Genomic DNA, 26,815 nt, shown 5'->3' on the forward strand with positions numbered 1-26,815 from the left:
AATACTCACAGCTGTTATTCTGATGTTATTTTATTACCTTGCAACCAGTTTCAGTGGCTCGATACAGAATCTTCAGGCCTTAACTGATGCTGAGGAGTTTAATTCCAACTGTATACATGATCCCATCAGTGGCCAACCTGTATGCAGGTGGTGTACTGAGTCTCCAAAACTGTTTGCAATATAACAAAATAACATCAAAACAAATGTTATGTGTGTTTCACTTTATTACGTAAGTGAATGGCAGAAGTCCCACAGACCATCAATCAAGAGGACAGACATTCAAAACCTTGAGAATGACTGGGTTGCACAAGTGTTCTATAAGTGTTCTTCTTTATACATGGAAGATGCTTTTCTAGAATTCCTCCAATAAACTGAAACTATCAATTCAATTTCCCTACAATTGATTTTATGTGATCATTACATTTTGTAACAATTTGCAATGTGACTGTGTCAACTGGCACACAATTAATGCTGTATTTGACCATTACGGAACTGTTTTTCTCACTCATCCACATTAACTTACATTTTTCTGCACTTAGAGCAAGCTGACATTCATCACGGCAACTAGAAATTTTGTCTAATCATCTTGTATCCTCATAGGGTCACTCAATGATGGCACTTTTCCTTACATCATAGCATCATCAGCCAACAACTGTATACTGCTGCTGATCATGTCCATCAGCTTCATTTATGTATGTGGACAATGACAGTCCTATACACTTACCTTGGGCAATCCTGACAAGAGCCTCACCTGTGATGAACACCTGCCACCGAGGTCAATGTACTAGGTTCTACTAACTAACAAGTCTTCAAACCACTGACATATCAAGGAAGCTAATATTTATACCTGGACCTACATTAACTGTCTGCACTGGGACACTATGTTCAATGCTTTAAAGAACTCTAGGAATATGGAATCTGCCCGCTGCCTTTCATCCATGGTTCACAGGGTATCATGTGGGTAAAAGACAAGCTAAGTTTCACATGATCAATATTTTCTAAATGCATGCTGATTTGTGGACAGAAGTTTTTGCACCTCAAATCCTCTGCTGTTTCTGAGGGAGTTGCAATTCCATCAGCAAACTTCGAAGTTCTTATTTAATCCTCTGAACTTTAAGTTCCCTCCATATCTTGCTCAGCATACACACTGAATAAAATGGGGGATAGGCTACAACACTGTCTAGTTCCTTTCTCAACTACTGCTTCCTTTTAACGATTTTTTAACTCCTGTAATTCCAGTGTGGTTTCCCTACAAGTTGTAGATAACATTTAATTCCCCTTGTTTTATACCTGTAACATTCAGAATTTCAATAAGCATATTCCAGTAAGCCCAGGCCAAATCATTCTTTAAATCTATCTAAATAGGTTGATGAATGACAAATCTATCTTCTAACACCAGGTTAGTATTGCCTCATGTGTTCCTATGTTTCTTTGAAACCAACACCAATCTTCTTGGAGGTTGGCTTCAGCAGTTTTTATTTGAAGAATAGTAAAATAATGTTATATACCTGTAAGCAACCAGCAGAAACTGGAAGATTTAATATTAACTGCATAATGGTACGACAAAGATTTTGAAACCACATTTTAAACTGCATGACATTTCCAGGGGGCAGATACGGACTGCGACTGTAATTTGCTGGTTATGACTAAAAATTAAAACTGAAGAAACTGCAAAAAGGTAAGAAATCTGATAATCCAAACAACATCCCATAGCATGCCAAACTTTGTTTTCCTCAGGGTAACACATTCATGAGTAGTCCCTGCTTGGAGGTTCAAATGTGGTACCTTTTTTTACCTCCAGGATAATTAAACTGAAGAGGATACCATCATCAAAAAGCCATATGGAAGAGCTGTATATCTTCAGGGAATTTGAACACACTAGTTTCCCCAACGGTCTCACAGCATCAGCCCAGTGTGGCTATGTTGGCTAATGTTACAAGACATTAGTCACTCATCCCCACTGTTTCCCTCCAACTACTGAATGGTTGCTGCCCCTCTTCAGGAGCCTTATGTTGGTCTGGCCTATCCACGGATATCCCCTCCAATGTGAATGCACCCATGGTTGTTGTTGTTGTTGTTGTTGTTGTTGTTGTTGTGGTCTTCAGTCCTGAGACTGGTTTGATGCAGCTCTCCATGCTACTCTATCCTGTGCAAGCTCCTTCATCTCCCAGTACCTACTGCATCCTTTTGAATCTGCTTAGTGTATTCATCTCTTGGTCTCCCTCTACAATTTTTACCCTCCACTCTGCCCTCCAATACTAAATTGGTGATCCCTTGATGCCCCAGAACATGTCCTGCCAACCGATCCCTTCTTCTAGTCAAGTTGTGCCACAAACTTCTCCCCAATTCTATTCAATACCTCCTCATTGGTTATATGATCTACCCATCTAATCTTCAGCATTCTTCTGTAGCGCTACATTTTGAAAGCTTCTATTCTCTTCTTGTCCAAACTAGTTATTGTCCATGTTTCACTTCCATACATGGCTACACTCCATACAAATACTTTCACAAATGACTTCCTGACACTTAAATCTATACTCGATGTTAACAAATTTCTCTTCTCCAGAAACACTTTCCTTGCCATTGCCAGTCTACATTTTATATCCTCTCTACTTCGACCATCATCAGTTATTTTGCTCCCCAAATAGCAAAACTCCTATCTACTTTAAGTGTCTCATTTCCTAATCTAATCCCCTCAGCATCACCCGACTTAATTCGACTACATTCCTTTATCCTCATTTTGCTTTTGTTACTGTTCATCTTATATCCTCCTTTCAAGACAATATCCATTCCGTTCAACTGCTCTTCTAAGTCCTTTGCTATCTCTGACAGAATTGCAATGTCATCGGTGAACCTCAAAGTTTTTATTTCTTCTCCATGGATTTTAATACATACTCTGAAGTTTTCTTTTGTTTCCTTCACTGCTTGCTCAATATACAGATTGAATAACATCAGGGAGAGGCTACAACCCTGTCTCACTCCCTTCCCAACCACTCCTTCCCTTTCATGTCCCTCGACTCTTATAACTGCTATCTAGTTTCTGTACAAATTATAAATAGCCTTTTGCTCCTTGTATTTCACCCCTGCAACCTTCAGGATTTGAAAGAGAGTATTCCCATCAACATTGTCAAAAGCTTTCTCTAAGTCTACAAATGCTAGAAACGTAGGTTTGCCTTTCCTTAATCTAGTCTCTACGATAAGTCGTAGGGTCAGTATTGCCTCACGTGTTCCAATATTTCTACAGAATCCAGACTGATCTTCCCTGAGGTTGGCTTCTACCAGTTTTTCCATTCGTCTGTAAAGAATTCACGTTAGTATTTTGCAGCTGTGACTTATTAAACTGATAGTTCGGTAATTTTCACATCTGTTAACACCTGCTTTCTTTGGGATTGGAATTATTATATTCTTCTGTGAAGTCTGAGGGTATTTCGCCTATTTCATACATCTTGCTCACCAGATGGTAGAGTTTTGTCAGGACTGGCTCTCCCAAGGCCGCCAGTAGTTCCAATGGAATGTGGTCTACTCCTGGGGCCTTCTTTCGACTCAGGTCTTTCAGTGCTCTGTCAAACCCTTCACGCAGTATCATATCTCCCATTTCATCCTCATCTACATCCTCTTCCATTTCCATAATATTGTCCTCAAGTTCATCGCCCTTGTATAGACCCAATATATACTCCTTCCACCTTTCTGCTTTCCCTTCTTTGCTTACAACTGGGTTTTCATCTGAGCTCTTGATATTCATACAAGTGGTTCTTTTTTCTCCAAAGGTCTCTCTAATATTCCTGTAGGCAGTATCTGTCTTACCCCTAGTGAGATAAGCCTCTACATCCTTACATTTGTCTTCTAGCCATCCCTGCTTAGCCATTTTGCACTTCCTGACAATCTCATTTTTGAGACGTTTGTATTCCTTTTTGCCTACTTCATTTACTGCATTTTTATATTTTCTCCTTTCATCAATTAAATTCAATATTTCTACTAGCCTTCGTCTTTTTACCTACTTGATCCTCTGCTGCCTTCACTACTTAATCTCTCAAAGCTACTCATTCTTCTTCTAGTGATTTCTTTCCCCCATTCCTGTCAATTTTTCCTTTATGCTCTCCCTGAACTATGTACAACTTCTGGTTCTTTCAGTTTATCTAGGTCCCATCTCCTTAAATTCCCACCTTTTTGCAGTTTCTTCAGTTTTATTCTACAGTTCATAACCAACAGATTGTGGTCAGAGTCCACATCTGCCCCTGGAAATGTCTTACAATTTAAAATCTGGTTCCTAAATCTCTGTCTTACCGTTATATAATCTATCTGAAACCTTCTAGTATCTCCAACGTTCTTCCATGTATACAGCTATGATTAAGTTATGCTCTGTGCAAAATTCTACCAGGTGGCTTCCTCTTGCATTTCTTAGCCCCAATCCATATTCACGTACTACGTTTCCTTCTCTCCCTTTTCCTACTACCGAATTCCAGTCATCCATGACTAATAAATTTTCATCTCCCTTCACTACCTGAATAACCTGCATTACCCCTATTTGATTTTTTATTTATAACCCTGTATTCGCCTGAGCAAAAGTCTTGTTCCTCCTGCCACCGAACTTCAGTAATTCCTACTATATCTAACTTTAACCTATCCATTTCCCTTTTTAAATTTTCTAACCTACCTGCCTGATTAAGGGATCTGACATTCCACGCTCCGATCCGTAGAACCCCAGTTTCCTTTCCCCTGAAAACGACGTCCTCCTGAGTAGTCCCCGCCCGGAGATCCGAATGGGGGACTATTTTACCTCCAGAATATTTTACCGAAGAGGACGCCATCATCATTTAAACATACAGTAAAGCTGCATGCCCTCGGGAAAAATTACAGCTGTAGTTTCCCCTTGCTTTCAGCCATTCACAGCAGCAGCACAGCAAGGCTATTTTGGTTAGTGTTACAAGGCCAGATCAGTCAATCATCCAGACTGTTGCCCCTGCAACTCCTGAAAAGGCTGCTGCCCCTCTTCAGGAACCACACGTTTGTCTGGCCTCTCAACAGATACCCGTCCGTTGTGGTTGCACCTATGGTACGGCTATCTGTATCACTGAGGCGCACAAGCCTCCCCACCGACGACAAGATCCATTGTTGTAAATTAATTTATGACAAACTACTTTAGAAAAATATTACTAGAATTGAAAATCTTTAATGGTAATACATTTTCAAAAAAGTTACAACAGCAATCAATTTCCCTACCATTGTTGTGTACAATGACTATCATAAAAAATAATACTTCTGAGAGTTTGTAGCAATAGGCATATTTACAGTAAATATTATTGATGAAACCTGTTTTATCAGTCAAGCAATAATGTTGAAAGTTTTTACTAATCAGAACAATAGTTTTGAGTATCTGCAGCTCAAATTTTCAGGAAGATTGTGAATTATCTTTCCACAGCCTCGATTGGAACATTTACCTACATTACGGGTTTTAAGATTTTATAACTCATTCTCATCATGTTGCAGAGATGCTGAGTTGCAGATAGGCACAAGAAAAGTAGCACTGTCACAAATAAGCTTTTGTGTGTGTGTGTGTGTGTGTGTGTGTGTGTGTGTGTGTGTGTGTGTGTGTATTCAGAAGACTACACACCTGTAAGTCAGCTTTATGTGATCACATGGCATGGGCACTGCAGGTTACTTGCATTACCATGGAGAGCCAGTGGGTCTGTTTTAAATAAGTGGGTACATGTGGCCCCCCTTACTCAGACAGTTATTCCAGGTGCAATATGGGCATCACTTCTTGATTACCACCAACATTAATACTACCCAGTACGTCAGTCTGGTGCCCTCCAGACCCTGCTAAATGGTGTTGTGTGCATATCCATGCAAGCATACTCACTAGTCCTTACATAACTGTCCTCAAGTTGCCTACCTACATCCGTGAAATAACTTTGCCTGTGTTAGTGCACCTTTCTGTGAACTGATAGATTCATTCACCACATGTCTCATCCATTATTATCTCTACCCATCACCTAAGGGCATAGACTTGTGTGGTAAGAGATCCATAACACCCTGTCATTTTTTATGTATGTGTACACTTAATGTGTGTGCCACTGCAGTGTGCGAACACCACACCCCTTTGCATGTGTAGATGTAATTATTGTGCCCTTGCTGCAACGATGGCTATGTGTCAAGTAAATTTTAATGCAGTGAATGTCTAGCACAGTGTGGTAGATGGACATTTACATTACAAACGATTTGGTGTTGCTAATCAGAATATTGCACCCCATTTTCTTTATACAGAGGTAAATTGTATGTTAAACATGACCATCAACTAATGCTGGGATCAAAATATTGTATTCTGTGTTATCCACAGAGATATAAATTACATCCATATGCCCTATCTAACGTAAGGGTTGTATTTCCCTATCCTGAGAGGGTGAACTTTTTATGTGTGCCCATTTCAGCTGTACTAGTGGTAAGATGTATCTAGCCCACACAATAGCTGGACCATTGAGTACATATGCCCACATCTGCATATTTGTATAACCTTCCACCAACATAAAGGCATCAGCATTCTATTATGTTAATTTGTTGTATGATCTCCCTATAGTGGGTACATTTCATCCAGTAAATGGACTATTTGTATGCTAATGAGTATAAATTGTTTTCTCTCCTTTCATAACCTGAGTTGCCCATCCAATAGCAGTCAGCTTATACGACAATCACTAGCAATACAAATGAGGATGAAGCAAATTCCAACACTGTTGATGCTGGGGAGCCGTCTGAATTCATTACATGCTCCCTGCTCTCCCCTGCCCATGCTCCACGCAGCCCTTGTGTGTGTCTTGCTTGCTGATACATTCTGGGTATCGTTAGCAAACGTAGACAAAGCTTCATCACCCATTCACAGTGCCCCAGTCCATGCTACATACCATGACGTATCATCACCAAGCGCCGCCCCCCCCCCCCCCCTCCCGGTGTGGCCTCGCACCTGGATGATGCTGCCTCTGACATGCTCCTTTCCCCCACCATACCAGTGGACCATTATACTAACTCCTGTGTGCAGTATGGCTCCCTTGCACCAATGTTTCTACAGCCAGAGTATAGACATGATGGCCCATCCAAACACCAACACTAACATACCACACCCCCTTTGAATATGGTCCCAGTCCATCACTGACAACCACCCCCAACCCCCTCCCAGCCCGACCCCCTGGCACTCTCCACTAGTGGCCACCAAGTTGCAAGTGCAAATGGCCAGATTTCAGGCTTTCATCAATCACTGAGCACCATTACTCAGGTACAAGTAGCCCTCCAACACTCCAGAGACAGATCAAGACCCAGCTGTCACTGTTCAATGCCTATGACCTCAGCTATGGTTTTCATCCAATGAAGCAATATTTATGGGTTTCTCCATCGCCAGTGACTCTGCAAAATTTGCATTGATGGTCATGCAACTCAAGCCTGCAGCCATGGTGGAGGCACATTGTATCATATCCAACCAACTGCAATGCAACAGTTCTGCTGTGTTGAAAGATTGCTTGATATCACAATTACTGTCATCTGAAATATGCTGAGCCCAACATAAGCCTGAACAGCTGTAATTCCTGAATTGGCTGTGTGCTGAAATCCACGCAACCCTGGCCATACACAATTATATGAACATTGAAGCACTGCTCATTTTGGCTGATAGGGTCTTTGAAATGCTCGACCTTTCACTGACTGCCATTACCAACACCCAGAGTTTTCACACATAGCCACAACAGTCATTTGCTGGATCATCCACATATTCCGCCTATGCCTGAACTTACACCTCCCATCTACAAAACCCCCTGTGGAGGTGGCTCAATTAACGACACACGTGAGTGACAGGATGGTAAAACTGACATCCTCTGTACTCTGCCATGATGTGTGGCCACAAGCACTGCGTACACAGTGTGCACAACCTATGTGATGCCAATACCTCTGATGGGCCCTGCCTACCAGCAAGCACACTCATGCAAAAACAGCCCCTCCCCCTCCCCTCCCCCTGACCCCTCTCTGCCCCTCCTGGCCAGCCAGTGGCTACAAAAACATTTGGGACTGCTGAGGTCTCTGCTGGTATCACAAGCACTTCAGCAGCAATACCGCATATTGTCAAACACCATGCTTAATGAGCCCAAACATCGGCAGCAACTGGTAGCAGGCACATCCAGTCGATAATCGATCTCACAGTGCCTGTTCATACATGACCATTACGTCACGTCTTTCAACATGTCGTACCTAGTCGATACTGAATCTGACTTGTCATCTTTCCTTGCAAGCTGTTATGCCCTCACCTTCCCTCTACTACTCACTGCAGTTAGTGGCTCAGCCACCACAACCTATTGCTCCTGCACACAATCCATCAACCTAGGATTCAGTAGAGATTTACCATGGTCTTTCACCATTACTGAAATTATGGACCCTATCTTTGGTGCTGATTTCATTTCCCACAGTGGCCTGCGCCTCAGCTGGTTGTCGCCATATCATTGTTGGCATATCATGCCGTCATAGCTCCTGCCAATCCTGTATGGCCACTCACCTCGCCATCAAATAGCTATCCTATTCTCCCCCTTTTGTCAGTCTCCTCACAAAATTTCCTCCCCTCACCCAATCTTCCAGAAACCCCTGGGAAGTGTACTGACAAAACTGGGCACACTCTTTGGCCTTTTCAAGAGCATCTTTATGCATTTCTGGCTCCACAATGCTGCTCAAACCATGCTGCACATCCTAGAAAATGTTCGCTGCAGCATTCCTTATGAACGTTTGTCACAAAGTTACAGTGATGGCTAAGTCCACATAGTTCCGCTGCCCATGCTCTGTATGACTGTTTTAACCACTTTTGGCAGCACTAAAACTCAACACAAGCAGCAACAATATGAGTACATTTATAGTGATAGGCAGAAAGTAACTCACACATCTGATGAAAAGAAAGATATGAAGGTTCTTGCAAGCAGGCACGCAGACAACTGGCAAACACGAGATGATATCCACAACAAAAAAGGGCTTTGTGGAACTTTACATCTCTTACCCAAAATGCCTTTAAATGTTGCCACAGGCATTTTTTGTAAGCATTCCAGTCTCCTGCTGCATTGTTGTACTCAGGGAACGGTTGCAAATATGTTGTTGGTGGAGCTGCTGGTTGTGCCAATGTAGCTGTTAAATTGGAAATAGCAACAGTCCGTGCCTGCTGCTGCTGCTCAAGAAGAGATTTAAGCACTGCCTCCACGGAAATTAAACTCAAAGGTCCAATGACTGATGTGGAACATGTGGAACTGAATAGCGTACTCATTACCAAACAAGTGTTCTAATGAAATAACACTGTAATTTATTGCTTGTACAGTACAAACAGAGATAAGACGAAGTACAATACAATTATCAGTACGCAAGAGACCAGCAGAGCCTTGAGCTCTGGCATATATAGCCATTAGTTCCAAAAGATGGTTCATCTAGCACACTACACACACAACTGCTGTTGTATTAGCACGCCATGAGGCCTCTAGTGTCCATATCAAGCACAAACTTCACATGCAAACTATGAAGCAGTGCACATACAAAACTGATAGTTACAGAAAAAGCAGAGCAATGGTCAAGAGGGGAGTGAGACAGGGTTGTCGTCTATCCCTGATGTTATAATCTGTACACTGAGCAAGCAGTAAAAGAAACAACATAAAAATTTGGCGAGGGAATTAAATATCAGGGAGAAGAAATGAAAACTTTGAAGTTTGCCAGTGACACCATAATTCTGTCAGAGACAGCAAAGGGCTTGGAAGAGCAGCTGAATAGGATATCAGATGAACACCACCAAACGTAAAACAAGGGTAATGGAATGCAATCCAATTAAATCAGATGATGCTGAGGGAATTAGTTTAGGAAACACTAAACCAAAATTAGTAGATGTGTTTCGTTATTTGGGAAGTAAAATAATTGAGGATGGCTGAGGCAGAGAGAGGATACCAAATGTAGACTGGCAATGGTACAAAAAGCATTTCTGAAGCAGAGAATTTTAACACTGAATACAGATTTAAGTGTTAGGAAGTCTTTGGAATGTAGCCTTGTATGGAAGTGAAATGTGGATCATGAACAGTTTAGTCAAGAAGGAAATAGAAAATTTTGAAATTTGGTGCTACAGAAGAATGCTGTTAATTAGATAGATAGATTTTGAAACTAATGTGGAGGTAATGAATAAAACTGGAGAGAAAAGAAATTTTTGGCACAACTTGATTAAAAGAAGGGATTGATTGATAGGACACATCCTGAGAGATCAAGGGATCACAAATTTAGTACTGAAGGGACTTGGGTGGGGTGGGGGGTGGTGAGATTGAAGAGGGAGATCAAGAGATGAACACAGTAACCAAGTTCAAAAGGATGTAGGTAGCAGTAGTTATTCAGAGATGAACAGGCTTTCACAGGATAGAGTAACATGCAGAGCTGTATTACACCAGTCTTCAGACTCAGGATGACAACAACAACAACAACAACAACAACTACAAAATTTAATGCTCGACAGGTAGCAAAGCTAGTTTTGAAAATAGTTTGAAAAAGATATTCTGGATTACTACTATTACAAAGAATACATTTTATTTATAAACTTTGAGTTAATTAAATGCAAAAGTGTTACGTATTTACTTGTATTATTAAAATAAATACTGAACAATGGAAAATCCAGGATGGAATGTAACAATATTATGAGAAGGAAAGTTGCTACTAACCATATAGCGGATATGCTGAGTCACAGATAGGCACAGATTTGTTGTGTGTACCTACAACTCAGAATCTTTGCTATATGGTGAGCAGCAACTTTCCTTCTCATAATATTGTAAACTAAATATTGTTTTGATTTAAGTGAACTCTTTTGTAAGTGGTCAACATGTGGTCATATTTAAATAGCAATTAAGTTAACATTCTATACAATTTTCAAAATTATTCATCAGGAAACCTTATTTCTAGTAAATACACTTATTCTCAGTCTGTCAATTACTTATTCATTATCTCAAGATTTCATTCTGTGAACTGCCTCATTACAGTTTATTACAAAATGTCATGAATGAGCCATGTAACATTTAACTTACTAAAAGTGCACTAGTCACTATAATGATAATCTTAGATAATTTTTTTGCGTCATGTACTGCTCCTCCTCATATGTCTGCAAGACAAAGCTCTTAAAGGTTTCATGTATGAAGTAAAAAATTCATAGAGGGCGGCACACATGCTTTGATGCTGAGGCATTATCATACATGCTTAGTTTTTAAAAGTTTCCTATAACTGCTAAAAAACTCAATATTTCACCTCTTAAGATATGTAGTGTCCTTTAGCTGTGCTGCCATGACTGTGTATTGCACTATGCCAATCACCAATGGGTTCCTTTTTGGGATGTGTGCTAATGTCTGTGGCACTCTTTGGCCTACATTTATCTGCCATATACAATTCACAAAATTCCAAAACAAACATCTCCTGTCAGGCAGTCAGCATAAGCAAATACACCATCTTCTTGAATTAAATAAAATTTTCAAGGACATGTAGCAAATGTTTTCTAGCTGTACTTTATGCAAACAGTTACACTCTTTGTGATGGTGTTAATATAAATACGATAGTGCACCAGCCAACAGCACTTTGCTACAATTTTTTGTTGTTGGCAGAAATAATACACATAGTGAACCAACACCACTACAGTCAAAAGTGCAATAAAAATATAATGTGGCACTTCAGTGCTTACCTTATAACTTACCTGTTGACAAGAAGAAGACTTGTGTTTTTTGCTATTTCTTGCAATGGAGGCAAGTCAGAACCAAAGAAACGACTTGCCACTTTCTGTGATGGTATGTCAACTAGCAGTTTACGAATTATTTGATGCAACAAATAGAGACCAGTATTGTATGTTCTTTCCCAGAATGACATTTTGCTACCAAGGGGAGCAAAGAGATTTGGTATATAAGCTGGATTGTCAGGATTACCCATCCTTCCATTAGACCATGGCATAAGAGCACATGAACTCAGTGCAATGAATGGAGCCTTGAACCTGAAAAATAAATATTTTCCTGAATATACATATATGACATGTTTATGATTTTCTTTGTTTCTTGCATTCATTATTTTCTAAGAAAGTAAAGACTTATTTTGCAAAATTCTCATATAACTTGTGGATTTGGTTTCAGATGGTCATGATGGCAAAGAGAAAAAAATTAACAAATTGTGTATATCAAGTACTTGTAAAGCTTATCACACAGCATTTATTCAGATGGATAACGTCCTGTAACAGAAACGTCATGAGCTTGAAGGCAGTAACGTTTGAAATGAAGACTCCATCTGAATCATAAAATTTGATGCAAAAGAAACTAATGCACATGCTTAACATGGATTAGATAAATATAGACTGCAACCAGATTCAAATAAATAGGGGTTAGTTCATTACTACAGGCAAAAAGGAGGATAATGCAGAAAGTTTTCACAATGGTCTAAGGGTAAGTTTTCAGACATTACATGAAACTATGAAATTGGTAACACACTGAACTAACTTTAAGTTGAAATTAAAATTAATTTCTCCATTAACAATCAAAACTTATCTACATTGAGGAATATTCTTATTTAGAATGCAGTGCAATGGAAACTGTATGCCATTGGTAGTGTTTTGCTTATCAAAGTGGCAAGATAGTATTACTATCATGGGACAGATGAGGACAAAGTCATTGGTCTCTTTAGGCAGAAAAGACATTCTACACACTCTCAGTTTTCCTACTTGGCCTCCTTGGTAGTGTCTTTGGTACTACCTGAACATGGTTACTTCCTGGGAGTCTCATTTTGTCCAGCAATCAGTATAACTACATTTCTTTTCATAAATTTAAAGGATGGAAAGAAGCTGTGGCTTCTTTAAGTGATTAGGAAAACCACAGATAATTTACATCAGGACAGCTACACTGAGAGTCAAACTTCACTATTCCAATTATACACTGAAGGCTTTCACGACCGGATGGTACTGTTGTTGATAATTCTTCTGGGTTATATGGCCATGGTCCATGGAATTATTCAGTTCCTAACGTTTCATCCAATACTACGTTGGACTTCCTCAGAGGTATGGCTGGTCCTGTTGAGTCCTGCCGACTGACGAGTCAGGTGTCGGAGAGTGGCCTAAATACCAAGGAAAGTGGGCGTGGTCTAGCTTGCACATAGTAGCAGAGAGAAAACTAGTCAAAGATAAAATGTAACTATCGATAATAGTCTGACATAGATAAAAATCACATATCGATTCTGTAACGCCACTGTCCACATCTAGCTTAATTTCAAGGCCTCTTCTTTTCTATCAAAATTATCTTCATGTTTATAAATTTCAATAGCCTCCCTACACAGTCGTGGATAATAGTTAGTGGTAGCATTTAAAACTGTAGTTTCAGAAAACTTAACTACATGGTCACCTGACTGAAGTGCATGTTTCGCAATGGCCGATTTATCTATTTTTCCCAGTCGGCAAAGACTTTTATGCTCCTTTACCCTCGTATTCACACTTCTTTTCGTAGTACCAATATAGACCTTGCCACAAGTACACGGAATTTTATACACACCGCTAGATGATAATGGTGGCCTTCTATCTTTAACAGAACAAAGTACTTGTCCTATTTTTCTGGTAGGTTTGAATACCGGTTTCACTTTATGTTTCAGCAAAATTTTGCCAATTCGATCTGTAACCTTACTAATGAAAGGTAAAGACACCGTGTTCTTCCATTGTTGTGTACCATCCTTGTCCTTTGGCCTGCTCTCCGACGCCTGACTTGTCAGTCAGCAGGACTCAACAGGACCAGCCATACCTCTGAAGATGTCCAATGTAGTATTGGACGAAACGTTAGGAATAAAAGACTTCCACGGACCATGGCCATATAACCTGGAAGAATTATCAACTTCACTATTCCAGTCACTGGCTGCTGAGGTCAGACTGTGAACAGCAGCTCATGATTAGAGAAGCAATCTGGGTGGTAGGGATAAAGGTGAGGCTGGGGCAGGGAATGGGAAGGGACAGCAGAGTAGGGATGGGGGATGGTAAAGTCCTGCTTGTGGGACCATAGAGGGTTGAGGTGGAGACAGGCTGCTTATGGTCAGGAGGCTACACACAAGGCAGGGGTGTGTGTGTGGGGGGGGGGGGGGGGGGGAGCAGCGAAAAAGGAGAGAAGACACCATTACCCACTATATCCTCAAGCCCAATAACTTCTCCTTTGAGGGCACTACCTACAAATAAATCTAGGGTATAGCATTAGGCACCCAAATGACACCATCCTATGCCAACCTAATCATGGGCCACCTAGAGGAATCCTTTCTAACTACATAGAATCCCAAACCTTTCACCTGTTTCAGATTCACTAATGACATCTTTGTGGTCAGATTGAAGATGAGGACACCCTGTCCACATTCCTCCAGAACCTCAATACCTTCTGTCCATTCGCTTCGCCTGGTCCTCCTCAGCCCTATAAGCCACCTTTCCTGCTGTTCACCTGCACCTCAAAGATGGCTACATCAATACCTCTGTCCACATCAGCCCTACCAACCACACCAACACCACCACTTCGACAGCTGCCACCCATTCTACACCAAGATGTCTCTTACATACAGCTTAGCCATCAGTCACAAGCAGTCCCTCTTGAAATACCGGGTGAGCAAAAAGTCAGTATAAATTTGAAAACTGAATAAATCACGGAATAATGTAGATAGCAAGGTACAAATTGACACACATGCTTGGAATGACATGGGGTTTTATTGGAACCAAAAATATACAAAAGTTCAAACAATGTCCGACAGATGACGCTTCATCTGATCAGAATAGCAATAATTAGCATAACAAAGTAAGACAAAGCAAAGATGATGTTCTTTACAGGAAATGCTCAGTATGTCCACCATCATTCCTCAACAATAGCTGTAGTTGAGGAATAATGTTGTGAACAGCACAGTAAAGCATGTCCGGAGTTATGGTGAAGCACTGGCGTCGGATGTTGTCTTTCAGCATCCCTAGAGATGTCGGTCGATCATGATACACTTGCGACTTCAGGTAACCCCGAAGCCAATAATCGCATGGACTGAGGTCTGGGAACCTGGGAGGCCAAGCATGACGAAAGTGGCGGCTGAGCACACGATCATCACCAAACGACGCGTGCAAGAGATCTTTCACTCATCTAGCAATATGGGGTGGAGCGCCATCCTGCATAAACGTCGTATGTTCCAGCAGGTGTTTATCAGCCAGGCTGGGGATGTTGCGATTCTGTAACATATTGGCGTACCTCTCACTCATCACGGTAGCAGTTTTGCTGTCGAGCCCCATCTGTCAGACATTTTGTGAACTTTTTTTGTTGTTGTAATAAAATCCCATGTCATTCCAACCATGTGTGTCAATTTTTACATCTCTGTCTACTTTATTCTGTGGTCTATTGAGTTTTCAAATTTATACTGACTTTTTGATCACCCGGTATATCAAGGGTTTCACTGAGGCCTTGACAGATCGTATTTATCCTCCCCAACTTGTACAGAAACAGATCTCCTGTGCCTTATTCTTCAGTCCCCCCCCCCCCCCCCCCCACTTTCCCACCTCTCAAAGTCCCACAATACAGCCACAGAAGAGCATTCCCCATGTGAATCAATACCATCCAAAACTGAAGCAACCAAATCACATTATTTGGCATGGTTTTGACTACCTCCTCTCATGCCCGAAATGAGGAGTGTCCTACCCACTATCCTTCCCACTCCTCCCAAGATGGTATTCTGCTGCCCACCAAACCTAATGAACCTAAACAATATCTTTATCAAATCCTACACAACCCCTGTTCCCAAACCCTTGCCTCATGGCTCATATCCCTGCAATAGCTCTAGATGCAAGACCTGTTCCATACATCATCCACCACACCTATACCAGTCCAGTGACAAGCCTCACCTATCCTGTCAAAGGCTCAACCAGTTGTGTGATCTGTAAGCTAAGCTGCAACCACTGTGCCGAATTCTACATAGGCACAACAGCCAACAAGCTGTCTGTCCACATTATGTGAATGGCCACTGACAAACTGTGGCCAAGAAACAGCTGGAGCACCCAGGTGCTGAGCACACTGCCCAACATAATGTTCTTCATTTTAAAATTAAAAGGAAGGTCTGCGTTGGCCGTAATATTGATGTTTTATTGATAGCAGAATCGATTTTCGATCACATAGTGATCATCTTCAGTGCTGTACAAATTAAACTCAGACACTGGTGTCAAGTTATCAATAACCAAAACTAGGAAGCGATCACAATAAATTTTAATGAATGCTTCACTACCTGTGCTGTCTGAACCCTTCCTTCCAAAATCAGCTTTTCTCAACTGCACAGGTGGAAACTCTCCCTGCAATATATCCTATGTTCCTGTAACCCTCCTGGCCTCAACCTTCATTAGTTATTGTCCTACACCCACTTATCCCCCTTCCTTTTCCCACTGCAGCACTACACAGCCCTCTCTTCTATCAATGGACCCGCAGTCCCAAAGTCTTTTTACTTTTCTCCTTTTCCACTGCCTGCCCCCCTCCGCGCCCTATGTCTAACTGCCCAGCTGCACCTAGCTGTCCTGCCCTCTCTCCACCTCAACCCTCTATGGTCCCTTAAGCAGCACTTTACCCAGTTCCCCACACCTACTCTTCTATCTCTCCCCCTCCCTGCCTGTCCCAGCCTCCTCTGCACCCCCCCCCCCCCCTCCCCCGACTGCTTCTCCCAAGTAAAAAGACCTGAACTAGGTGGTCGAACAGCTCCAGAAGGCGTTGTACACACATTTCATTTTCTCAGATTATATATCTTGAAGGACAATATTATCATGCAAATAGATTATTCAGTAACTTCGCAAGTCTCAGGCTCTTAAAAATTAGGAAAGAAATGATCTTAAAAAGTATATGCTAATCCAAAAGTAACAGTTGTAGAAATGTTGGAGGATGATTGATGTCTACATTGCATACGTTTCCAGGACAATAAAGATATCTACTGAATATTGTCCACAGAACCCACTATGAAGTTGGCTTATAAGCTTCTCAATTCTACAGTCAGTTCAAGCACTAAGTCTCCATCAACTCTTATGTTCTTTGCTATAATGTAAGTGACAGCTAATTCATGATGACACAACTAAGTTATTTCTTGACTTTCAGTGTATCAAGTGAAATTTGTGACAGGATTTAGAATGGTTTCAGGTTTTGTAAGGCAGATATGCTATATTATCTTGAATGAAGAGTAAGAGACACTTTTAGAAATAACTTCAGGTCTTCAGGGGGAACAAAATCAATACATTCCCAAATTTGATTAAAAGGGTTAGATATTTCTTTCAGTTACTTTACAGTGTTTCCCAAAACAGAGTATTGGATTTATTTGTGAAATGAGTGCATAAAGCATCATTCAGATGCATTCAGAACAGTGTGGAAAGGGAAAATCTCACTTTTCACTTTTTTCTCCCTGCTTGTCATATGTCCTCAGTGGAAATCGAAAGCTAGATATCTACATCCACATATATACTCTGCAAACAAGTGTGCAGTGGATGGCACATACCAGAGTTCCTTCCCATTCCATTTGTGTATGGAGTGTGGAAAGAATGACTGTTTAACCTCCTCAGCCCCTGCATCCCCTGTAGGGGACATAGAACTTGGAAAAAGAAAATCTAGTGACAATGTTCAAGGGTTGGTCACAGTGATAGGTGTTTCTATGCATAAACAAAAGGTGGCAGTACATGTTGGAACTGAAGCAAGTAACACCAGCTTGCTTGTCATTTGCTTTAAGGCAGTATCAAAATGGCTAACCAAAGAGGAAGGCAATTTTTATGCTCAAGCATGTAAGTAGTTTTTATCAGTCATATTTCAGTAATTACGATGGTTCTTTCAATGCAGTTTTGTTGTTATATGTTTAAACTAAAACATTACAGTTAAAAAAACACACTCCAAATAATTTTTGTATACATGTATCATGTTGCAAATTTTGAATGTCCCCTGTAGGGGACAATCGATCTCAGCACTATAAAAACTCATGTTTATTTTTATTGCATTACAAATGTATTAGTCAAGATTTGTTACACTTCAATTCTATTTTGTAACAGATTTTTATCATAAAATGTTCAACGACCATAAAATACATGTTTAATATACACAAATTGTAAGCAAATTTTTAAATTTCTGTATATTTTCTGTTTTTTCCTTTCAAATTTGAAAGAATTTGCAAATTTTATTAAAAAAGATTGAAATGGAGATGATAACATAGTACTCTTCAATGATGATGATGATGACACACATGCAGACTTTGAAATCACTAACGCTGTTCTCAGCAACAAAAATGTCGATAGCAGTGAAGAAGAAGGAGAGGAAGAGTATGATAATTCCATTTCTTCTAACCATTCTTTGAAAACAACAACATTCTGGAAGAAAACTTCAACCTTTCCTCCTCTCCCACCAGCACCTGAATATTATCAGCCTGTAGTAAGTGATGTGCATTTCATCCCTCAACAATATGTAAATAAATATCTCTCTGAAGATACCTTTGATAACAAAAGGAATTTAAGAGAAACTGTAAAACCTACAAATGTATGCTTTTAGAAATGAAAAAAGATTTTTCCACTAACAACAATGATGTCATATCTTAAATAGCCCAAGATTAGGATGTATTGGGCCAATGAAACTAGAATAAATGCTATAACAGAAAATATAAGCTTTGACAGATATGTCATGATATGGAAACTCCTGAAACTCATTGCTGATGACAATTTTTGGAAAATGCAATGCATTTATCAATACGTTTTGAAGTGAAGTACATTAATTCCAAGACATCCAAAAGTTGCTTTGGATGAGCAGATGATTCCTTTATGGGGTCATGTACCAGCTTGGCAAATTATCAAAACAAAGCCAATCTTCTGTGGTGTAAAGGATTTTTCTTAGCTGCCCTTCATTGACTATCAGTTTGTTTCTTTTTTTATAAAGGGAAAGGTGATGTGGTTGTAAGTGATGATGTTATAAAAAATTGGATGTGGGTGAAAAAGCAGTTTTGAAACTTGCAGTAACTCTTCCTTGAGGGATAATAATAGATATGGTCAGACACTTTACCTCTGAAACACGTTTGGACTTGCTGCATAGTGAAACCGAGTGTCGGGGTCCAGGAACAATGCAAAGGAGTACAATTCATCACTGTCCAAGATCATGCATGACAAATAGGTGCAGAAAAGGAATGGTTTTTAATAGGTCAGGCAGATGGATGATGGACGAATATCAGTTGTGAAATGGTTTGGATATCACCATGTGGTGCTGATATCTAGTACAGGAGTGTACCCTGCTGGCAAGAGCTGGTGTTGAAAAGGAAGGAAGTGCATAAAAATGAGCTCTCCTCACATCGAAAAAACATACAACACAAATATGAGTGGTGCTGACTTCTTGGCTAGGCTGATTAGCCTGTATACAAGTACAGCAAGAACAAGAATAAGAGCAATTATGCATTTCATCAGTTTTGCAGTCTGTGCTCTACTGATACCAGGGGTCACAAAAAGCCCCCAAGAAAGACATTTTGGACTGTTTAAAAATTGGGTAAAAATATGAAAAATCTCTTTGCCATACTGTACAAAATGATTTGTAGTCCGAGATTGATCCGAGTTATGAACATTGAGCACCAATGCACAACAGACGTAAGGCCATAGTTCTTTAGCCACTAGATGTTTTATGAACAAAGAATGCATTACATTTTCCAGAATTCTGTGAACCTGTCACCAAAAAACACTGTCAGCTAAGAAAGCATGAATATGTTGTCATACAGGGAAAGTTTTCTTGTGTCTGCAAGGCACACACATCTGTTTACAATTGTATCATGAGTTGTGACTCTGGCTGTTACATTTACTTCAATCCAGAATTATACACTGAAGACTTTGATTTAAATAATGCTATTTTTGTAACATCTCAAAAATGTTTATGACTAGATCTTTAACTTTATGCACAAGTTTAGGAAGGAAATTGCATTCAAAATCCCAAGGAACTCTTTATTTAGTGTATAACTCTTTATTTACTGTAACACAAATAAATAAAAGAAAAGTAACATAAAATGTATTGTTAAATATCATGCCCCATATTGAGTAATGTGGTATCTAGAGTCCTGATATCCCACAGAGGGGACATGAGCTTTATAAAAATTAAAGAGGAATGATTCTTAAAAGTATTTTTTGGGAATGTTATGAATCATAAAATAAAACAAATGCAAACAGATTGAAAAAAATCCCAGGACTGAGGAGGCTAAATGCTGCTGAGCACACAATAATTAGTCCAATCTTATATTAATAGTACCAACAGCGTTGCCACAGTGGTAACAATGGTTCCCAAAGTAAAGTGCCATCGGGCTTGGCTAGCACTGAGATAGGTGATCATCCAGGCCTGCTGAGTGCTGTTGGCAAGCAGGGTGCACTCAACTCTTGTGAGGCCCATTGAGGAGCTACTTGATTGAGAAGTAGCAGCTCCAGTCACTAAAACTGACAAAGTCCAGACCAATTGTGTGCTGAATACATGACCCTCCATATGTGCATCCAGTGACACATATCAGCTGAGGACGATATGGTGGTTGGTCGTTACCATCGGGCCTTCTGAGGCTGTTTGGACAGAGTTTAGTTTTTTGTATTAAGACTTCCTGTGAGAGTTATAAATAGGAGGCTGCATTACATTCCTGGATTCCTCACTTATGTGTGGTTTCTGAAACTTTACAAGTAGGCTTTTGTGGGATGGTTGTTGCTTATCTCCACATATCTGCCAGTTCAGGCTTTTCTGCAACTTTGTGTCCATCTCTCATAGTCCAACCAAATCTGCAACCATTTATACTGCCCTTCAGTATCTCATGTTAGTCCTACTTGTTAGAGGTCCCACACACTTGAGCAATAGCCTAGGATGGACTGAATGAAAGTTTGTACGGAACCTCCTTTGTAGACTTATTGCATTTTCCTACCATTGTAAATAAGTAAACCGCCCTTATTACTGATGAGTAAATGTATGTGATCACTCCATTTCACATCCCTACAAATTGTTATGACCATGTATTTGTATGACTTGACTTATTCATATTGTGACTCATTGATAGTTAAACCTTAGACAATACACTAGTTTTTGCATTTTGTGATCTAAACAATTTTACATTTCTGAACATTTAAAGCAAAATGTTAATACTGGTAGCATTTTGAAATCTTATGAAGAGCTGCCTAAATATTTATGCTGTTTCTTTAGACAATACTTTCTTGATGATAACTGCATTATCTGCAAAAATTCTCAAGTTAGTATTAACATTGTTCTGCCATGTCATTAAGATACAATAAAACAGCAAGCATCCCAACATATACCCCTTTAACACATGAGCAGCTGAAATTACTTCTAAAACTGTCAATGACTCTCCATCCAGGATAACATACTCTATCCTCCCTACCAAGAAATCTTGAATCCAGTCACAAATTCTGTTTGTTACTATCAAAAGTCAAGAAATAATGCATACTCCCGAGTGCCTTGATCCGTGTCTATCAGGATGTCATCGGAAGAAAGTACCAGTGGGTTTTGCAAGAACAATGTTTTCTACATCTACACTGATTGGTATGTAGAAGATAAATTTTGTTCGAGATATCTAATTATGTTTGTGCTCAGAATGTATGGTAAAACACTACAACAGATGGATGCCAATGATAGTGGATGACAGTTTTGTGGATCACTTCTGGTGCCATTCTTGAAGAGTGGTGAGACCTGCGATTCCTTCCAACTAGGGGATGCGTTTGTGTTCAAGGGATCTTTCTGGTATTCTGATTAAAAGAGGGGATCATTCAGTCAGAAATTCGTGTAGAATCTGATAGAGATACCATCAGGCCCTTCAGATTTGTTTAATTCTGGCAAAGTATGTTAGAATTCAACATTGATGCTTTTGCTTTCTTATCTTCAGTTTTGGTTCATGTGTGTTTCAGAAGTGTCTGGAAAAAAACTTTGATGAGGCTGGCAGACTTCACATTCAACCAGAATTGGGTTTTGTGACAGTTATTTCATTAAGATTATGCTACAGTAGTCAATAAGAGTTTCAGACATTGCCCTTTAGGCAATCAAACACTTTCCATTAAATATCTCTTTAACTATATTGGTATCCATTGTTTTACACTAATGTGCAGTAATCACTATTTCTTTAGAAGACTGTATTCATGAATGGCCCTCCTATCACAAGCTGTTATAGATACGTGTTTGTCCAGTGTTTGGTCAACTATTCTTCTGAACTTGAGCCATAGATCCTCTACATAATCCTACGCAGAGCTAGATGTTTAAAGTATACAACTGACATGTGACACTATTGCCTCTTTATTTAGTTTATTGCACGTACTTGTTTCAGCTGCCCGTAAGTACTTTGTCAATAGTTTTGCTACAATTGCCTCACTGTCATCAGTTCCAGTTTCAGAGTGGACACTGGAGGGCATCCAGAATGAGTGAGGGTTGTCAGCGTCACCCTGGCCTTCCAAAAATGGCTTGTGCCACCGACACACCTGCCTTTCTGAAAGACATTCAATCTCAAATGTCCGCTCAATTGTTGGAAATGTTTCAGCAACTGGTTTCACAAGTTTCATGTAGAATTCGAGTAAAATCATCAGACGGTCAATTCCAATTACAAAATGATCTAGAGAGAATTTCTGTATGGTGCGAAAAGTGGCAATTGGCACTAAACAAAGAAAAGTGCGAGGTCATCCACATGGGTCCTAAAAGAAATCCAATAAATTTTGGGTATACAATAAATCGCACAAATCAAAGGACTGTCAATTCGACTAAATACCTAGGAATTACAATTACGAACAACTTAAATTGGGAAGACCACATAGATAATATTGTGGAGAAGGCGAAACAAAGACTGCGCTTTGTTGGCAGAACACTTAGAAGATGCGACAAACCCACTAAAGAGACAGCCTACATTACACTTGTCCGTCCTCTGCTGGAATATTGCTGCGCGGTGTGGGATCCTTACCAGGTAGGATTGACGGAGGACATCGTAAAAGTGCAAAGAAGGGCAGCCTGTTTCGTGTTATCGCGCAATAGAGGTGAGACTGTCACTGATATGATACGCGAGTTGGGGTGGCAGTCACTGAAACAAAGGCGGATTTCTTTGCGGCGAGATCTATTTACCAAATTTCAATCATCAACTTTCTCTCGAATGCAAAAATATTTTGTTGACACCCACCTACATAGGGAGAAATGATCGTCATAATAAAATAAGAGAAATTAGAGCTCGAACGGAAAGATTTAGGCGTTCCTTTTTCCCACGCGCCATACGACAGTGGAATGGTAGAGAAGTAGTATGAAAATGGTTCGATGAACCCTCTGCCAGGCACTTAAAGTGTGAATTGCAGAGTAACCATGTAGATGTAGAGGAATACTGCAGTGTGGTTGAAGCCAGCCTGCCAAACGAAGTTCCACATAGGGAAACATCCTGACTCTCCAGGAACTCTGAGTAAAAAGGGGTTCTTAGCATTGGAAAGCTAACAGCCATCACCGTTTAGCTTGGGTGGATAGATCCTACTCCAATAAGAGCGCCAGAACAAAACTGGTGATATTACTTTCCAAACAAACCTGGTACATCTTCATCAGATGACAGTATGTCCTGAGCTGAATGGTTGATTTAAGCTGATTGTCTGACTGATGTGAGAGAAACTGCGCACGAAATCAACATTTCCATTGCCAGTTTAATGGATATCATGCACAACCATGATGCACAAGCAGAAGATGAGGTCTAGTTGGGTTCAAATAGCAACTCTCGGATGAGTATGGAGCCAAATGAACGACTGTTGTCTCTCCAGCACTAGTTGTGGTTTCAGTTGGAGCATGTTCCATTGCTACACTGCTACATAGGGAATGAAAAATGGGTGCATTGTGAGACATTTTAAACGAAAAAACCATCAATGTCAGGGAGACACACTTTGTCTCCCCATCCCTGTCGACTAGTTCAAAACAATGGTGTCTGCGAAGAAAGTTATCCTTACTGCCTTTTGGGACACGCAGAGGTGTGGATGGTCGATTTCCCCTCTCATGGCGTTATTGTGCAACACTGGAATGGTAGCAGATGGCTGTCTGGAGGAAAAAACCAAGATTGCTCTCAAAAAGTGTCGTGTTGTTATACAACAAAACCCAAATGCATATACCATCGGTTACACATGACTTGCTATGGCGTTTCCAATAAGTAGAACCCTCCATGGAGCTCGGATCGGGCATCAAGCGATTTTTGACTCGTCAGGGCATTTAAAATGCACTTGGGCAGGCGTCACCTCAATATCGATGCCAACATACATGAAACTGTTGTTTACTGGTGTAAAATATATGGACACTAGTTTTGACGGATTGGATTACAGATGGAACAAATGCTTAGACAACCACGGTGACTATATGGAAAAGTACCACATACAAATGCCTTACTAGGTACGTGTATTTGATCTCCTGAAGAACTATTCCCTCAAAGAAGAGTTTTAGCCTTACATTTTGAACCATACTCGTACTGTATGTGATGTAGATATGCGGTATAGTCGAAGTACATGGTGTTTATAATTAAACTACTTCTAATTGAGAGGAGCCCTATAAAAAAAAACAAGTGATCATAGGGCAATGAAACTTTGTGGAAACATTTGTAAGGACATTTAGAAGATAAATAACGAATAAACCACTGAAAGAAACACGTTTTTATTTCCATATGAGAGGGTACCATTTGTTAATTTATTCCACATTACAAATGTTGTTCAGTGTGACGACCATTTGCATCCACAACAGCCTGGACTTCTCTATCGCTGCCCAAAGCATCTCATGCGAAATGTTGCTCACCTCTCTTGCCATGTTTGTTTTCGGTCTCCAATGTCAGTTACTGTCCTGTTGATAATCCCTGTACATTGTGTAACCCCCCCCCAGCCAGAAACCACACGGGCTCTTCTTGAGACAACGCAGTTTTGGAATGAACAGCCAATGATTCAGTTTTCTCCAAATGTGTTATGGAGTAACCAAGTGATCTCACGAGCAATGTGTTAATACTTGCGAAGAGCAGCAACACTATTGCTGTCGTTTTGGAAGCCCTGCTCACCTTGACTGTCTGCAACTGTAATGCACACTGATGCTTAGGAGTCAGCCCTTGTCGCCGTACCAGTACCGGCACCTAATGGCAAGTCATGACACTGAAACTACTAAGAGCACAAATCCTGCAGGGCACAGTCTGGACATCATTCCTATAAAGCAGGGTACCCCCATGATAACAGTTTTCGTCTACACAGGTTCAGGTAGCGAAACGTTAATTATGACTAGCCCGTATTAATCACTGTATCGAAAAAATAAATAATTCCTTTTTGGTTTCTTTGCAGATACAGTACTGTAACACGACACCAGAGGAGCCAGACAAAATGATTCATCTGTCTCCATTTCATCCAGTTGGCTGTGTCATTTTGTTTTGGCGACTCTAGCTGTGTGCTTTGATTCTGTTGTGCAGGGATTGTAATGTGTACCAGGACTGCAGACATTGCCTCAAAAAAAAAACTTAGCTGTGTAACTTTATTTTTTCGAAGTGGTAATTTATACTTTATGGGTAACCCTGATATGTACCGCAAAAGCGTAAGACAGGAAACTCGTCCCAATTACCCCCCTGCTGGAGGCACCAGAATGGCGATGTCTTGACGTTAAATATACCTGTGCACGAAGCCGAGGAAGCAGTCCGTGTTGAAGAGCTCCGTGATGAGCAGGTCGAAGTGCAGGTCTGAGCGCAGCAGGTGCTGCGTGGTGTTGTGGCTGAGCACGGCCTCGCAGGTGCTGAGCCCCATGTAGGCCAGATGCAGCTGCTGCTGCACGGGGTTCTCCGAGGCGCGCGCGCGCAGCGACACACCGCCCGTGGCTGGCGCCAGCATCGGCCCCTCCAGGCTGTGGTCCGTGTAGTTGGCTAGCGGCTGCTTCTAAGCAGACAAATACGCCGGTCCGTTTGTAACAAGTACGTAAAAAAAGCACTCCGTCTTTAGGCCACGAGTGGCCTACCGGGACCATCCGACCGCAGTGTCATCCTCAGTGGAGGATGCGGATAGGAGGGGCGTGGGGTCAGCACATCGCTCTCCCGGTCGTTATGATGGTATTCTTGACCGAAGCCGCTACTGTTCGGTCGAGTAGCTCCTCAATTGGCATCACGAGGTTGAGTGCACCCCGAATGTAACACGTGCACGTAACAAGTACCGGGTGATCAAAAAGTCAGTATAAATTTGAAAACTGAATAAATCACGGAATAACGTAGATAGAGAGGTACAAATTGACACACATGCTTAGAAGGACATGGGGTTTTATTAGAAAAAAAAATACAAAAGTTCAAAAAATGTCCGACAGATGGCGCTTCATCTGATCAAAATAGCAATAATTAGCATAACAAAGTAAGACAGAGCAAAGATGATGTTCTTTACATGAAATGCTCAATACGTCCACCATCATTCCTCAACAATAGCTGTAGTCGAGGAATAATGTTGTGAACAACACTGTAAAGCATGTCCGGAGTTATGGTGAGGCATTGGTGTCGGATGTTGTCTTTCAGCATCCCCAGAGATGTCGGCCGATCACGATACACTTGCGACTTCAGGTAACCCCAAAGCCAATAATCGCGCGGACTGAGTTCTGGGGACCTGGGAGGCCAAGCATGACGAAAGTGGCGGCTGAGCACACGATCATCACCAAACGACGTGCGCAAGAGATGTTTCACGCGCCATCTGTAGGACATTTTGTGAACTTTGTTTTTTTTTTGTTATAATAAAACCCCATGTCATTCCAAGCATGTGTGTCAATTTTTACCTCTCTATATACATTATTCCGTGGTTTATTAAGTTTTCAAA

At 40.7% G+C, this 26,815-nt stretch overlaps 1 protein-coding gene across 2 annotated transcripts in view; it reads right to left on the reverse strand.

Annotated features, from left to right (window-relative positions):
- LOC124795174 (UDP-glycosyltransferase UGT5-like) overlaps nt 1-26,815 on the reverse strand; it is a 336,005-nt gene that overhangs the window by 35,333 nt on the left and 273,857 nt on the right. For both annotated transcript variants that reach the window (XM_047259072.1, XM_047259071.1), the window contains 2 exons: nt 25,641-25,900; nt 11,714-12,004 (listed from right to left, as the gene is read on the reverse strand). In XM_047259072.1, coding sequence (XP_047115028.1) covers nt 11,714-12,004; nt 25,641-25,900 — 551 coding nt within the window. The remainder of the gene's footprint in view (nt 1-11,713; nt 12,005-25,640; nt 25,901-26,815) is intronic.

Source organism: Schistocerca piceifrons, chromosome 4 (genome assembly GCF_021461385.2).
Source record: "Schistocerca piceifrons isolate TAMUIC-IGC-003096 chromosome 4, iqSchPice1.1, whole genome shotgun sequence".
NCBI classification, from domain to species: domain Eukaryota; kingdom Metazoa; phylum Arthropoda; class Insecta; order Orthoptera; family Acrididae; genus Schistocerca; species Schistocerca piceifrons.